The following is a 17,146-nucleotide window of genomic DNA, read 5'->3' as shown; positions in this document are numbered from 1 at the left end:
AGCTGAGCGTAATGCGCGAGAGTTTATTTAATTTTCACGAGCCTGTCACGTAGATGACATTGTCATCTCCATTTCTGACTAGATAAGGACAGAGGGGAGATGGAAAGGTAAAGCAGTGTACCCAGGTTTAACCCAGCAGCAGAGAGTCAGGCAGGGCATAAAAGCCCAGGTCTAACAAGAGCCCAGAGCCCTCGCGCTAAGGCACCGCACTCTGCTCCCTCCCACGGGCTGCATTTGTGACAGTCCCACGTCATATCCAGGTTACCAGCCTTGGGACAATCCCAGGAAGATGCTGGCCCTGCCCCAATAGGACTGAAACTGCAGACAGGCAAATCTGGGTTTGCATTTAATCTCCCAGGCCTTGCCCCTTAGGACTGTGCCCATTAGCACCTCACCCATTAGCACCTCACCCATTAGCACCTCAACTCAACTCTCTCGGGGAAGGTGAAAACTTGTATTCCAGTGGAAGAAAATTCCTTAGATTTTTTTTCCTAAGCAGACTAAAAAGAACCTTTCAGTTTTGACTCACCTACTTTTTCCCCTTCTATTTCTAGTTCATTGACATTAAAGAGACTCAGGTATCAGAATCACTTGAACGTCTCTGTCTGGTAGCGAAGGTCCCCGGAAGCTCCTTTGGAAGTATCCATTTCCAGGGGTGGGTACTGACAAGCCTCCGAGGCAGCTGGGTGACTGCAGGGCCGCCCCCACCCCCTCCAGGGGAGACCCCAGAAGTGGGAACTCACGCAAGAGATACTCTGCTGTGTCTTGTTCATAGTCAGCGTCTTCGGGGAAGTGATCGATTTTCTTGCACACTCCTCGGAAAGTCCCTGTGGAAACAAATGACGGCCTGAGCTGAGGGGAGGAGCCAGAGCCCCTGAGGTGAGCCTGGGTCCTCACCCCCACCTCGAAGATCCTTCCCAGGTTGTTGCGGGCTGCGCATATATTGGCCCATCAGCATCTGTCCTAGGGCACAAAACAGAGACCAGTAGAGGAGGGGAAAAAAAAAAAGAAGCAGAAGACGTCGCTTCCTAGAAAATCTGCTTCCTTGATGTTGGGATCTTCGGAGAAGGGCAAATAGCTCTCATTCATTATGATACTGAACACAATCATTCACGATAAGGACTGTCTTGCTTTATCTATCCCTCGGCCTCTCCTGGGCCCCTGCCACTGGTGAGGGGAAAAAGGAGAAGGAAATGGTTGTTTTGCTTTTTAAGATTTTATTTATTTATTTGACAGAGCGCAAGCAGGGGGAGCGGCAGGCAGAGGCAGAGGGAGAAGCAGGCCCCCCGCTGAGCAGGGAGCCCAACACAGGGCTCCATCCCAGGACCCCGGGATCATGACCTGAGCCCAAGGCAGACACTTAACCGACTGAACCACCCAGGCGCCCAGGGAAATGGAATTTGTATGTAGTAATTTTCCATTTTGCAGACGAGGATTTTGCTTGAACTCACACAGTTCCAGTCAAGATCTGCTGTCTCCCAGGTGTCAGTTCCGGGCATGGATTCAGGAGTAGCCCACAGTCCCTGATGCTGCTGGTATCCAACACAGGACATCCCCTCCCACCTCCCCTCGCCCCCGGTCACAGCCTGCTGTGCTCCGCCGTGTGGCCCACGCCCTCGAGAGGCACAGAGTGCACAGGTCCATCTTGGGGAAACCGCCAACCACCACTTCCTTTTCTTCCTTCAATATCGGTTTGACTTAAATCATTCTTGGTGTTTGATAATCCTTGTGGGTGTTTGTTAACTAGCCAATTAACCCATCTCTGGGGCAGCTAATGGCTCTGCCAGTTCTTACAAATGACAACAATTTCAGAACTCCTCACCATAACACAGCATGGAATTACACATCATTGTTCTTGTCCCGGCCTGAGAACGTGGTGGGGAGGGGGAGGGGCAGGTGACGTTGCGGACAGCAGTTCACGGACATCTGGCCTTATATTTCAGGCCAGCTACTGCAGGCATTAAATAAGGCCATATATGAAGATGAGATAGTTTTTGCAAAACTCTAGGCGTGTCGTGATTGCGGCCAGCACTTACTAAATGCTTCCAGTGGGCCAGGCACAGAGCTGAAACCTTACATCCCTTCTCTCGTTTACTCTTGTCCACCGCCCTGGGAGGTGGGGGCTCTTAATACTGACATCTGATGATGAGGTAACCAGATCACAGAAGAGACTGAGGTGTCACAGCCGGAGAGGAGAAGAATCGATCTCTGAATTCAAGCTTCAAAGCCTGTGGTTTTCACTGTTGCACTATGGACGGTAGCCATTATTATTATGTCAATAATTGTCTTAAAATAATGAGTGCCATGCATTTAACCCAGCTATAAGTAGGCTCCAAGCCAGAGGCATTTCCCAATAAATGCGAGGCTGTATGTAAAGGACCCCCTTGATTCTGATTCTCTGCTCACCAGGCAAAGAATGGACTCAGAACCAAGAAGAGGGGTCCTGGAGAGAAGACTTGAGGGCTCCAGGATATTCTTGGAAGAAACACAAAGTCTTAACTTCTTCCCTGATATGAAAAAAAAGGCTTCATTCTTCTCTTGTTTAGATTTTAGAGTTCCATTCACATACACCTGTTTGTTTATAAGCCCCATTCCCTTCTGGCAAGCTGGATAAGAAATCAGAATAAGTCACACATGCTGAGCCCATACCTTGGACCAGGTGCCATCCTAAGCCCTTTACGTGTTTTATCCCCTTTAGCTCTCAAAACAGCCTCATGAGGTACCTGGTATTATGATTCCTTTTGACAGGGAGGAAACAGGCTCAGTGAAGGGACGCCGCTATAAGGGGTGGGCTCAGATGGAAGTCTGCCCTACTCCAAAGCCAAAGCTCTTAACCACTATCGTGAGTTGTACTCTCTTCCAGCAACGTCCTTCGCCAGGTGGCTTTATGTTAATTTTTTTGTCCACCCCCAGCTCTTGATTGTGGCAATGAACTGGACCAGTGGTTTTTCCATCAACCATGGTTTTTCCACGATCTATGTTGGGGGCTATGGAGCAGGGCAAAGGCGGTGGTTGTGGGACCAACTATTGTTAGCTGTTTGACATACACCACAAAGGCTTGCTTGCTTGCTTGCCTAAAGATTTTATTTATTTATTTGAGAGAGTGAGAGAGCACACAAGATGGGGGGGAAGGGCAGAGGCAGAGGGAGAAGCAGACTCCCCTGCTGAGCAGGGAGCCCACTGCAGGACTCGATCCCAGGACCCTGGGATCATGACCTGAGCCGAAGGCAGACACTTAACTGACTGAGCCCCCCAGGAGCCCCCACAAAAGCTTTCACGGGAAGAAAGTTTCAGCTGAAGACGAAACATGGATTCCACTAAGACAGACCAGTCAGAACCAGGTGGGAATAAGGAGCCGCACACATGCCTGCACCTGCTTCTGACAGGGCCTTTCCCAGCGTGGGTTAGGGCAGCTGGATCCTAGAGCCTAGAGCTGCAAACACCAGAAGCTCCTGGAGAAAGAGTCACCAGTATTTAGGGTCTAAAGCAGCCTACCACCTGTTCTCGCACAGCCCCTGGGCTAAGAATGGTTTCTGCATATTCAGACGGCTGGAAAAAAAGCAAAAGAAGAATATTGTTTCACGACATGCACAAAACGATATGAAATTCAGATTTCAGAGTCTGTAAACAGGATCGTATTGAAACACAGCCACGCCCCTTTGTTGACGGCTTCCCCCCAAAATGGCAGAGTGGAGCCGCTATGACAGAAACAGCAGAGCCAAAAATATTTGCTCTCTGGCTGAGGTAGATTTTGCTGATCCATGGTCTAAAGAGCCCTGTCCTGTGAGGTAACACGAAAAGAGGTGTCTGGGCCTTCCAGGGGGGCTGGAGGACATCAGTCAGGCCGGTTCTTCTAAAGGACATAACGTCTAGGGCAAATCTGGGTCACGGAATGTTTTGTTTGGCGTTTTGGCTTGTTTTGTTTTATTTTTTTTATACCTGCAGTATTTTTTTTTTTAATTCAATATGCTGCTGCAATTTAAAATTCAGGATCTGTCACAGGAAAGCCTCATTTGCAGCTTCTCTTTAAAAAAACGGGGAGCTCTGTTCCACATTTCCACGCATAAACCGTCCCCTGCAGCTGGGCTCCTGGAGCCCCTGTAGGCCCCGGGGACGAACTTTCCAGCTGGTCTAATTCCCCAGCTGGCCCTACGGCACTTGAGGCACCTAAGGCGAATGACCTCCCCAAACCTGTCTCTTCTTCCATAGAATGATGATAGTAATAAGAACACCGTCGTGGAGTTGTCGCGAGAATTAACTGGGGCTACGAGCGTAGACAGAGCGTCGGTCGGTATTCTCAGCATGTACACTTTTAATCAGACGATGACATAAACCACTTAGGACGGCTCTTAGCACCTAGTGAGAACTCAATCAATTCTCGCTATTACTACCATTGGTTTTGGTAGGTATTTTAGGATCAGAAGAGACACATTGGTGCTACGAGGAGATTTAAAAAAGCAATATAAGACGGAAGGAACTCAAGAATTTCCCCGAGGAAGACTCCACGCCGAAGACGAAGTTTCTGGCACCACAAGTCACACACTCATCAAAAAGTGAACTTGGCCATTCACACAAGGAACATATTGCCAGCTCCCAGAAATAACCACTATTTAGCATTTCTGGATATTTCCTTCCAGACTTTCCCCCCCCTCCATGCTTTCACACACAAATCGTTCTATAAAATTGAGATCATTCTGTTCTTCTCACTTACATTTTCTCAGGAGTATTTCCCCATCTCAGTAAATCTAAGAAAAATAGGATGGGGTAGGACTTGCCCGCGAACTGCAGAGGACGGAACCAAGAGAGATGTTGAAAACATAGACCCTGCAAAGATGAAGTCAGGACATGGGGGCAAGCACTGTCCCAGACCCAGGTTAAGCCAAGGCCCTGCGGCAGAAAGAAGCAGGACCCAGGAATGGGGTCAACCAGGAGGAGGATCAGTGGGGGCTGGCCTGTGCAGGTCCGGTGGTTACAGGGGAGAGGCGATGGGAAGGTGGGGGGGCAGGTGTGAGAGTTAGATTGTGAGAACACACAGACCCCAGGACCTCGAGACCCCAGAACCCCAAGAAGAGGTCCAGAATGGCAGATAGAGCCAGTGCAGAGTTCCTGACATGGTGAACACTCGCAGACACTGGTTTTCTGGTGAAAACAAGCCTCATCCTTTGCAGAAAAGATCATGCCGATGGTTCATCTCTGGCTCAGACAATGGAAGAACACGTCCTTCGTAAGAGGAAGGGGACTGCCTTTCAACCAAAAATCCTTCTAAAAGGCCAGACTGTAGAGGGGCACCTGGGTGGCTCGGTTGGTTAAGCATCCCACTCAGGTCGTGGGATCGAGCCCTGTGTTGGGCTCCAGACTCAGCACGGAGTCTGTCTGAGACTTTCTCTCTCTCTCCCTCTGCCCCTCCTGCTCGTGTTCTCTTTCTCTCTCTTAAATCAATCAATAAATCTTTAAATAAAAATAAAATAAAAGACCAGACCCTAGAAATATTCCCATTAAAATCAAGAAGAAGATAGAATGCCCACCATCGCCTCTCATATTCACCACGGTTCTATACGTTCTAGTGCGAGAAGAAGTAAGGCAGAGTCAAGCGTAACGAGCAAGAGAAACAAGAGGACAAAATTATCATTTTTTTCCGCTGAGGGAATAGTCTACTTGCAAAAGCTCAAGGCCATTTGCTGGATAAAATAGTAGAATGAACGAAAGAGCTCAGTCAGGTGGCTTCTTCCAAGATACTAAACCACGCAAGGAAGTGATGATAATTAAGTCATTGTGGTACTGACACTTAAAAGTAACATGGGTTAGAGTATTTTTCAATGCAGAGAACTATCCCAGGGAAAATAAGAAGCAGTCCATTATCCCGTGTTCTGATAATCCCCGTTAAATTAAAAGAATAGAGGTGTTCATAGTTGGAAAATTCAAACAGTACACCTGGAAAGGCATAAGATTGAAAGCGAAAGCATTTCCCTCATCCCCGAAAATTCGTTCACCTGGTAACTCGGGAGAATGATTTCTGTTAACTGAATGTTGAATGAATCATGTCTATGCTGAGATCTGAAGGGTAGTTAAAAGTTCGTCAGAGTGAGGGAGGTGCCTTGCTTCAGGCAGAGTGCGACAGCAAGAGCGTTGCTGAGTGGGAGAGAAGTCATTCGGGAACTCAGAGTAACTCAGGGTGTTCAGAGTATCGGTGGTGGTCGGTCTGGGGGGCAGATCCAGTGGTTCCAGGGGAGAAGTGGTAAGGCGGTGGGAACTGGGGTAGGACAGGTGTAAGATCTGGGCTGTGAAGATCGGTTGGTTCAACCTTTGTCCTTCCTTCCCCTCTCCCTCCCTAGGAATTCAGGAGAAGATTCCGGGCCTCAGCACTTACGTCCTCATTGGGGAGAAAGTCTACAGACTGTAAAGGGATGCTTTGAAGGAAATCAAGCTGGATGATGTGATGGTGATCCTGCATGGGGTAGGGGGAGACGGTGAGCCATTTGGGGCAGGGTGGTGGCGGGGGGAGGGGGATATTTGGGCTCAGACCTGCATAAAGAGAAGGAGCTGGTCCTGCGGAGAGCCAGGGAAACGGCTTTCCAGGCGGGGGTTGCTACAAGTGTGCAGGCTCAGAGGTGGGAAGGAGCTTGGTTAGTTTGAAGAACAGAAGGGAGGCCAGCGGGGTGAAAGAGGGACTATTGCGGCAGGTTAACCGGGTCACACCGTAGAGAGAACAAGCCTAGACCACCTGCTATGCCAAGTTTGGGCAAGGGCCAGATAGAGCTTTTCTGGGTCATCTAAAGACAGCTCTGCTTAAGTGTTTTTGGCCTTAAGTCCGGAAATACTGGATCTGGAGCAGACAGACTGGGGTGGGGGGGGGTGCAGACAGTGGAGGCATGACTTCACTTCCCTGCCCTTCTCAAGATCGCAGTCCTGAAGGGAGACCCTTCGGAGGGGCTGCTGTCCCCTGGATGTCCTTCCTCCACAACAGCAGACCTCTAGGTGGTCTTCTCGGAGGGGCCCCCACGTCTGCCTCCTCTGGACATTGATGGCCCACACCGATGGTCCTGGGGCAGAATTTGGTGGCTGGGGCACCTCCCAACCTAAAAAAGGGACATCACTTCTGAGTAGTCTCTGGGCAGTTACCATGGGCTCGGAGTGAGGAGGGACGCTCCTAACCAGCCCACCCAGCCCGGCGGCAGTGCCCAGCACCCGGTGCAGCCCGGAAACCCTGCCAACCCAGTGCCCGGACGTTGGCACCCATCTCAGCCACCAGCCCAGCTGCGACAACCAAATTCCAAGCTCCCAAAGTCCAGCTCGGAGTTCAAAACCAAGGCCAGCTGGAGACCAGAGCCCTGGGTCCAGAGACAGAGGTCTTTTGTTAGGTCCCCGTCATGATGACTTGGCCTCAAGGAATCAGGAAAGAATGAACCTCGGGTTTGTTTATGTACCAGGAACACTTAAGAAAGCAAAAGTGACTGCCTGACTGTAAGCAGGTTGGGTTCTTGGCATAACAGCAGATCTCTATTACAGTGGAGGAGAATACCTTCAAACAGTGGTTTTCAACCTGGGCTGCACATTGGAAATTACTGGAGTAGAGGCTGGAAAACACAGAGATTCCTGCTTAATCCATCTGGGCAGCTGGAGTTTTGCAAGCTCCCCAGATGAGTCTAACTGTTCAGTGGAGGTTGAGAACCACTGCCTGCAAAATGAGTCCCCTCGAGGCGCCTGGGTGGCACAGCGGTTAAGCATCTGCCTTCGGCTCAGGGCGTGATCCCGGCGTGATGGGATCGAGCCCCACATCAGGCTCCTCCGCTGGGAGCCTGCTTCTTCCTCTCCCACTCCCCCTGCTTGTGTTCCCTCTCTCGCTGGCTGTCTCTATCTCTGTTGAATAAATAAATAAAATCTTTAAAAAAAAAAAAAGATGAGTCCCCTCGAAAGTAGGGACCTTTATTTCATAGTAAATAATGAGGTTCAAAGACGTGCCTTCCACCTGTATCTCGAAAATGAAATGATCGCTTATGAGAACATGTTTATTTTGTCTTATCTTTTCTAACTATGCACTGGGATGAACAGAAGAGTAAGCTGTGTTGATTTTCGCTGGGAAGGGAACATACTTTTTTCTGATAAAATCACATGAGAGTCCAATATGAAATCCTTCACTTTCCCAGATGGATTGCAAAGTTTGACTTTCACAGCAGGATCATAAAGTAGGTCCCTTTTTGCAAAAAATACTTGAGCACGTCATCATTCTCTCAAGAGCTTCTCTTAATCCTTTGATATTCAAATCACTGGATGTGCATAGCACATCATCCTTGCTGTTGGTTTTTTTCTTCTTGCATTGCTCACGGGTGTCCCTCTGCCCGGCTCGCGGGGGCCCCACGGCTGGCATGGCGCGTCACTCCTCACGTCCGTTACCACAAAGCTGTGTGTTTTGCTAGACATGCAATCTCACTTTGCAATCGTTTTGCCTCTATTTGCATCGGATTGTCCCATGTTGATAAGAGCTAGCAATCAGGGAAAGGCTGACGACAAAGACTGAGAATTGAGGGGTACAAAACGGGGGGTGTGGAGTGGGGTTGGGAGGGTGTTTTCGTGGAGCCTGGTTTTATGTGTGGTCAGGCCATTAGTATGAATACGCACATATTCATATTAAGATAGAGTTTGCATGCTTGTCCATGCAACCTGGCAGGTGTGGGGATTTGGGGGATGAATTCCTGAATAATGGGGACCCTGAACTAACCTAATCGGTCTGAGGACGATCAAGCACGTGGGGTACAGCAATTGCAGCTCGCGGCTTCTAATAAGACAACCATAGGAGTGGGAGTGAGTGAGTTCCGCAGGAAGAAACATCCACTTTTGATGTTACTGAGCTGCGGCTGGTGCACATCCCGATTCACTCTTTTGTTCAGCGCGTGTCTATGGAGGTGCCTGCTTTGTATTAAGCTCTGTCATCTCAAGCAGATTCCCCTCGGAGTGTGGAGCCCGATGTGGGGCTCGATCCCATGACCTTGAGATCAGGACCTGAGCCAAAATCAAGAGTCAGACGCTTACGCAGCTGAGCCACCCAGGGGCTTTCTAGGAAGAGGGCATCACTAAGCAAAGGCCCCAGGGAAGGATAATGCTGAGTGTTTCCGAAACCCAGAGAGGTGAGTAGGGGGAGAGCAGGTCCGCCAAGGAGCCAGACGATGCTTTAAGCAGCTGAGAAACACAATCTGATTTATAGTTTTAAAAGAGCTCTTTGGACGCCAGGAGCTTGCGGAGCCGCAGGAATGGAGGGCGCCTTCAGAGGAATCATTGAAAGCCACCGTGCACCCTTTGAAGAAGTAGCTGGTGACGGGGGTGGAAGGGCAAGGCAGCCAGAGTCCTTCCTTATCTGCCCAGAGAGAGATGCCTGATGGAGAGAGCGCCCTGCCCTGGAACCCCGCTGAGCAAGGAGCCCGATGTGGGGCTCGATCCCAGGACCCTGAGATCATGACCTGAGCCGAAGGCAGACACTTCATTGACCGAGCCACCCAGGCGCCCTTGTTTTTATTTTTAACAGACTATTTTTTAGAGCAGTTTTAAGTTCATAACAAAATTGGGCAGCGGGTACAGAGATTCCCCAAACGCTTCTGCCCCCACACGTGCACAGCCTCCCCTGCTGTCATGTCCCTCTCCAGAGCGGGACCTCTGTCCCGAGCGATGAACCTACCTCGACACACCGTCATCACCCCAAGTCTCTAGTTTGATGAGGGTTCACTCTCGGTGTCGTACACCCTATGGCTGGGCGGACGTTCAGTGACACGTACCCACCATGACACAGAGTGAGTTCACTGCCCTAAAAATCCTCCGTCCTCCACCTGCTCAATCCTGCACCCCCTCCCCAACTCCTGGCGACCACTGTTCTTTTGACTGTCTCCATAGTTTTGCCTTTTTCCAGAATGTCAGAGAGCTGGAATCATCCAGGATGTAGTCTTTTCAGATGGGCTTCTTTCCCTTAGCAATGTGCATTTAAGTTTCTTAGCTTGACAGCTCATTTCTTTCTAGCGCTGAACGACACTCCATGGTCTGGAGTTACCCCCATTGTATTTATCCCTTCATCCACCGAAGGGCCTTTTGGTTGACTCCAGGTTTTGGCCGTTAGGAATTAAAGCCACTGTAAATAGACGTGTGCAGGTTGTTGTGTGGACATAAATACTAAGGAGTATCTGGGTAAATACCGGGGTGTGTAATTGCTGGATCACATGGTAACAGTTCCGTTTGGAAGGAATTGCTGAACTGCTTTCCAAAGTGGCTCGTTCCATGTTGCTTTCCCACCAGCAGTGAAGGAGTTTCTGTCACTCCACATCCTCGCCAGCATTTGGTGCTGCTACTGCCCTGGATTTTGACCATTCCAATAGCTGTGGAGTATCTTGTTGTTTGAATTTGCCCCGCCTGATGACATATGGCGCGGAGCCACCTTTCACACACTTATTTGATATCTGGATATTTTCTTTGATGATGTACCTGTTATGGTCTTTGTTCTATTTTTTAATCAGGTTCTTTTCTTATTGCTGAGTTTACAACTTCTTTGTATAGTTTGGCTAACAAAATATCAGGGGCGCCTGAGTGGCTCAGTCGGTAAAGCCTCTGCCTTTGGCTCAGGTCATGATCTCAGGGTCCTGGGACGGAGCATCAAGTTGGGCTCCCTATTCAGCAGGGAGTCTGCTTCTCCCTCTGCCCACGTGCCCCCCCCCCAGTGGTCTCTCTCTCTCTCTCTCATATAAATAAAGTCTTTTAAAAAACCCAATCCTTTATCAGATGTGTCTTTAGCAAACATTTTCTCCTAGCCTGTGGCTTGTCTTCTCATCTTCTTGACATTGTCTTTCCACAAGTTTATTTTTTTTAACACTGATTTGGCACTTTCTTCATTAAGAAACAATAATTCAGTATTTTTTTTAAAGAAGTGGCATCTCTTAACTCTTGAGAGAGCTGGGTTCGGGCTTCTGCCCCTGCAAACTCTGTAAACATGTTGCAAGATCAAATCCACAATAGCGGAGCCTATGTTTAAACTGTCTGTACAGAAAGTCACGCTTTTTGACATTTTGTGCCATTCTGACTCTGCTTAATGGAGAAAAGGGAGAGGGAGCCTGCTGGATCTGTTTCCCGCCACTCTGGACTGCTCATTTCAACCTTCACTGGTCAGCTCTGCCCAGCGCGAACGGATTTGCTCCCAAGCAAATCCATCCCAGGCCCTGACATTTATCCAGCGTCTTTTACTCTCTTCTATTCATTAAGCATGGGTGGTTGCCATGGCAACCATTAACTGCACCTGACATCCAGGAATAGTTCTGGCATTTTGAGCAAACACCACACTGGGATTTAGTTCTGCAAGGTAACCTTGCAACCTGTGCGGACGCCGTGGTCTCTCCCCTGCACCTGAGCTTCGCTCCGGGCTCCTCTCCTGGCTCAGGGCCTGGGGCAGGAGAAAGAAGGCGGGTCTCCCTTTTGAGAGTCCCCGTTCCCCTGCCCACTCACCCACCAGAGAGTTCTTGAGCTGCGATATGATGGAGGCGTGGGGGGGTGTCTCTGGGTGGGTGTAAGGGCAGCAGCGTGTGTGATGGGGTAGGGGTGTGGGTGGAGGGGGGCATCGGGGCTAGCAAAGGTGGATGCAAATGTATTTCAGAAAAGCAGAGAACGGAAAGGGGTGTGTGGTGCCGGGGCGCGGATGCGACTACAGGTGCGCGCTGGTGAGGGTGTGACTCTCGCGTGTGGTGACGGTGTGACTCTCGCGTGTGGTGACGGTGTGACTCTCGCGTGTGGTGTGTGTACTTACGTTGCACTTGGAAGGAAGCTGTGAGCTTAGAGTAGAGCCCATCGGACCTTCTCTCCTCTTTGCCGTCCCTCCTTGTACTCCTCACACCTGTCCCTCTTGCTGTCCTCTAGATCGGCCATTTTCTAACTTTAATATGTGTGTGACTGGCCTGGGCACCCCGTGAAAGGGCAGGTTCTGACCCTGTAGGTCCGGGGAAGGGCCTGAGGCTCTGCCCCTTCTGGCATTTCTAACCAGCTCCTGGGCGCTGCTAATGCTGCTGGTCCGGGGACCACACTTTGAGTAGCCAGGCCTGGTTCTTGGTCCTGGCTGAGCCCAGAATCACCCCAGAAACTTTTAAGTAGCACTGGTGCCCGGACACCCCCCCCCCCCCACCCCGGAGCTGCATCTGAGGTTCCGGATGTGGGTGCGGTGTTTTTGAGAGGCCCCACCAGACGATTTGAATGTGCAGGGGGTTGAGAACAGCGGCCCTTACTGTTCCTCTAACATGCGTTTTATGTGTGTGAGGCCTTTGCGTTTGCTGCCCTGTCTGCCTGACCGCTCTCTCCTGGCCCTCCGTGGCGCTGGCTCATTCTCAGCCTCGGATCTCTGTCTGCTTTGAATACTTCCAGTCACTTCCTTCATAGAGCTTATGGTTATATGTGAGCATGCTAATTATCTCACTTGTATTTATTGCCTTGTTTATTTTCGGACTCCTTCGCTGGGAGATAAGCACCACTGTATCTCAGACATCTTACACGAGACCTCGTACAAAGTAGGTAATTTGTAATTATTTGTTGAATGTCTGTCTGCTGTGTGTTGCATCCGAGGGAATCTCAGACAAGGTGGCTTCCCGTGGGTTAATGGCAAAAGTCGTGCTTCTGTGTGATCTGACCCTTGCCCCGCTGCAGCTCCTTCTACCCACACTGCTCTTGCATAAGGCTTTGTTTTTCTCACCCGCCTCAGGGCCTTTGCACCTCTTCTCTGTCTTCCCCCTACACCCTTCTTCTATCCATTTTCCATTTGATTAATTCCTACTTGTCCTTAAGATCTTACCATGAGCGTGTCCTCAGGCTGATGCCATCTAAATACCTGTTTCTACTGCACTCCACGCTTTTCTTTTGGGGGGGGCATATTATAAATAAATTATTGTGGGTTTCATTACAGGTCTGTTTATGCTCCACTACTATAAATTCCAAGAGCGCATCTCCATCTTGTTTCCTGCTGTCTTCACACTGTGGCTGGCACACAGTAGGTCATTAAATAAACAAATGAGTAAATGAAGGGATGAGTATTGAGTATTTCCTCCAAATCTAGATTCCTCTCAAGTTTCTTATGCTAGCATCTCTTCACTGGCCGAGATCCTCCTTTTATTCCAGAGCCTTTGAAAGCCTGGGCTCTCTGCTTTCCCCTTTCCCTTCTTCCCTCGCCCAGGACTATGGCTTTTTTTTTTTTTTAGAAAGAGGTTCAGGTTCACAGCACATTCCCCATGTCCCTTTCCTGTCCCCTGGGTGTGGCCAGCCAGCCTCAGGCCTGGAGCCTACCATCAGGGGTCATTAGCTAGGCGGGTTCAGGACCAGCGGGCTGTGGGGAGATAGCGCGGAGTATCCCTGTCTGATGGTCAGGGAGGCTGAGGTCACTAGTCAGTACCAGGACCCCGGAGCAGATGTCTGTTCTCACCGCCTGAGACGTATCCATTCTCCTGTCTTCTGCTAAAGGGCACCCCAACTCCACTGTAGGGAGCCATTTCTCTTTCAATGCAGCGTGTGTGTGTGGTGGGGAGTAGCCCGAGCCCTGTGGTCAGCTCCGGGGTGGGCATGTGACTCAGTCATTGCCAGGGTCCCAAATTTGCCTGGCTGCCATGGTTGGCTACCAGAGTGATTGAGTCAGGGATGGGCACGTGACCTGGTGGGCTTGGCTAGGGCTGTTGAGAAAGAAACCTGTTCTTTCCCATTGGGTTGCTCCGGCAGTAGGCTGGAGCTGGAGCTGCCGAGGGCTTCCTCTTGGAGAGGGCAAGCTTGACGGCGGATCCAGGTGAGAACATAGAACTGAGAGGCGTTGACGGTCTGAATCTTGATGACATCGTTTGGACCCCCTGGATCCAGCTATGCCTGAAGTCAGTTAATCCTTGGGTGTTTCAGTTACATAAGCCAGCAGCTTTGGCTTCTTATGATTATTTGAAATGGGTTTCTGTCATTTGCAATTGAGAGTTTTCACAAATTTGGGATCACCTTTTTGGGACTGTCGTTTCTATTATATATCAACTGCTCACTATGTCACTAATGATAATAATAATGAAGTGAAAAAATAATAATCATGAATAAAAGAACAATGATGAAATGAAAAAATAAAAATCATGAAAGATTTATGTGCCAAGCCCAGTTCTAAGAACTTTAGATCTAACTTTTTAATTAATTAATTAATTATTCTTAAGGAGGCTCCATGCCCAGCGTGGAGCCCAATGCAGGACTTGAACTCACAACCCTGAGAGCAAGACCTGAGCTGAGACCAAGAGTCAGATGCTTAACTGACTGAGCCACCCAGGCGCCCATAGATCTAACCCTTTTAGATAGGTATTATTATTATTATATACTCATTTTCTTGATGAGGAAACAGAATCATAGAGAAATAAGTAACTTGCTCACGATGACACATCCCATCTGTGGCCAACTCAGGATTCAAACCCAGAACCTGATTCCAGGGTCCTGCGTTTCCTGCTCCTCTGCTATGGCCTCTCTCTCCTCTCCACTTGCTGTACTCAGTGTTCGAAGCATGTTCTCCCGTTTCCTCCTTGTACCACACCATTTGAAAGACAGCGGCTCTTGTTATCACCTTATTACCAATGTATAAATTGGGTGCACCTGGGTGGCGCAGTTGGTGAAGTGTCTGCCTTCAGCTCAGGTCATGACCCCAGGGTCCTGGGATCGAGTCCTGCATCGGACTCCCTGCTCAGCGGGGGGTCTGCTTCTCCCTCTGCTGCTTCCCCTGCTCATGCTCTATCTCTCTCAAAAAAATAAATAAAATCTTGGGGCGCCTGGGTGGCACAGCGGTTAAGCGTCTGCCTTCGGCTCAGGGCGTGATCCCGTCGTTATGGGATCAAGCCCCACATCAGGCTCTTCCGCTGTGAGCCTGCTTCTTCCTCTCCCACTCCCCCTGCTTATGTTCCCTCTCTCGCTGGCTGTCTCTATCTCTTTCTAGTACATAAATAAAAAATCTTTAAAAAAATAAAAAAATAAATAAAATCTTAAAAAAAAACCCCACAAATGTATATATTGAAGTTCAGAGAGGTTAAGTATCTTGTCCAATTAACACAGCCTGTGAGAGGCAAATTCACAGCCTAAATGCAGGTCCTTCTGACTCCGGTATCTGAGTGTGCTCCCTTGTGACTAACTAAGCAGGGGCTCGGGAACCAGGCTCTCCCAGACCCTAATTCCTCCATAAGGTCTTCTCCGGGCGTGAGGGTTCTCAGCCATGCCACAGCCTCAGCCTGTGCCCAGCGTGGATCCTTTTCTTTCATGAAGTAAGGGTCTCATCCTTAGGAACCCAGGGCTCCTCTTCCTTTTACTCTGTAAGTTTTTCTTACTTACGTCCTTGTCAAATATTTCTTGCATAAAAGAATGAGTGTGCCTCCTGCCGCAAGGACCAGGTTGGCCACCAGCTGCTACCACATTTCAGCAGTTACTGATGCATCTAGGAGGTGAGGCTGATGCAGGCACGGCTGGATCCAGGGTCTCAAAGAAGTTCATCAGGATTTGATCTCTCATCACTCCTCTGTGGTTTCAACTTCCAGCAACTGTCTGAAAAGCTACCCATTGAAAAGAACCAGTGGACTCCGGAGCAAACGGATTTGTCTCCCAGTTCTACTGGCTTTGCCCCAAAGCCGCACTGCAAACCCAGCTGCTCAAATGACCCTTCCTTCCTGGTCTCGGTGTCCGTGTTTGTGAAATGCAGATCCCTGGTCTTACCCTTCCTACCTCACAGGCTTGCTTTAGGAATCAAATGAGGTGATGGGAGCAGGTGACTGGCAGACTGTCGGTAAACCAGGGGCAGCTGGGGCCACCCGGTCCTTGGGGACAGCAATGGCCGGTCAGTGGTGGCCTGGGGGAAACAGGCAGTTTGGGAGGCGGGAGAAGCTAATTGGCTTCCCGTATTTTGAAGGCAGAACTGGCCAGACTAGGCGTGGTGGACGTGGAGGGAGAGAAGAGGCATCAGGGGTGTCTGAGTCTCCCGCCTGTGGGACTGGACTGGATAGCGGTTACCAGGAAAGGAGATGGGGGGAGGGGCAGGTTGAGGAAGGAAATTACAACTCTAAGTTCACGGCCAGAAGAATGAAATTGCGTTCATGCACACTTGAGTTTGTGAGCCGCAGTCTGTATCCAGTAGAAACAGAGGCAAAGACGTGCGTTCGAATCCCAGCTCCACCACTTCCCGTGGAGTGGTTTACTTTGCCCGCACTTGAGTTTTCAGTAAACGAGGACACTAGTAGCTTTCTAAAAAGCTTTCTTGTTGCGGTTTGTCTCTCAGAATTCAATCAAATAATGGATGCCTGACGCATAGTGCGTGCTCAATAAAGGTTAGTTCTCTTCCCTCTGCCCTTCCCGGCCAAGGCAAGATCTCTTGTGGGGAGATGAGGATCTTGACTGAATGAGGGTTGCTGTGGTCCACAACGAGTCAGGTGCTTCACATAAACACAGAGTCACAGCCGCCCGGGACGGCCTCTGGCTCTACCGCCCACTGGCTCTTCATCCTCGGGCAACTTATTCTACTTCTCGGAGCTTTAGTTTCTTGCGCTTAAAGCGGGTGTACTGAAGGCATCCTCGCTGGGCTGCTATAAGTGTCCAAGGGACAGAGTAAGAGCCAGAAAGCTTGGAAACATCTTAGACAAATTAAAAAAAAAATTTTTTTTAAAGATTTACTTATTTATTTGAGGAAGAGAGCACGAGCGGGAGGGGCAGAGGGAGAGGGAGAGAGAGTGTCAAACAGACTCCGTGCCCATCGTGGGGGTCAATCTCACGACCCTGAGATCGTGACCTGAGCCGAAATCAAGAGTTGGACCCTTCACTGAGTCTGCCACCAGGCACCCCAGTCTTAGACAAACCTTATGGTGGGAAGGGTTGGATTCACTGAGGTACATTGTACTAGGGACTATTAGGCACCCATCACTCTGACTGTGTGGGTGCCCAGGAAAGATATCCATGATGTGCGTATTTTTAATTTTTTTTTGTATCTTTTAATGTATGTATTTTTTACGTATTTTTAAAATTTATGTATTTAATTTTTAAAATTAATTTAATTTAATAAATTTAATTGATTTAATTAAATACATAAATTTAATTTATGTAGTTAAATTTTATGTATTTTTTAAATTTAAAAATTATGTATTTTTTAAAAGTTGCAGTT

General features: G+C 49.2%; 1 protein-coding gene across 1 annotated transcript in view; it reads right to left on the bottom strand.

Moving 5' to 3' along the window:
• Positions 1-17,146, bottom strand: part of CACNG3 (calcium voltage-gated channel auxiliary subunit gamma 3) — a 79,702-nt gene that overhangs the window by 9,603 nt on the left and 52,953 nt on the right. The window contains exon 2 of the mRNA XM_026515617.2: positions 744-827. Within this exon, the coding sequence (XP_026371402.1) occupies positions 744-827 (84 nt within the window). The remainder of the gene's footprint in view (positions 1-743; positions 828-17,146) is intronic.

This window comes from Ursus arctos, unplaced genomic scaffold (genome assembly GCF_023065955.2).
Source record: "Ursus arctos isolate Adak ecotype North America unplaced genomic scaffold, UrsArc2.0 scaffold_2, whole genome shotgun sequence".
NCBI lineage: Eukaryota > Metazoa > Chordata > Mammalia > Carnivora > Ursidae > Ursus > Ursus arctos.
This window is presented reverse-complemented; position numbering and strand designations above follow the sequence as displayed.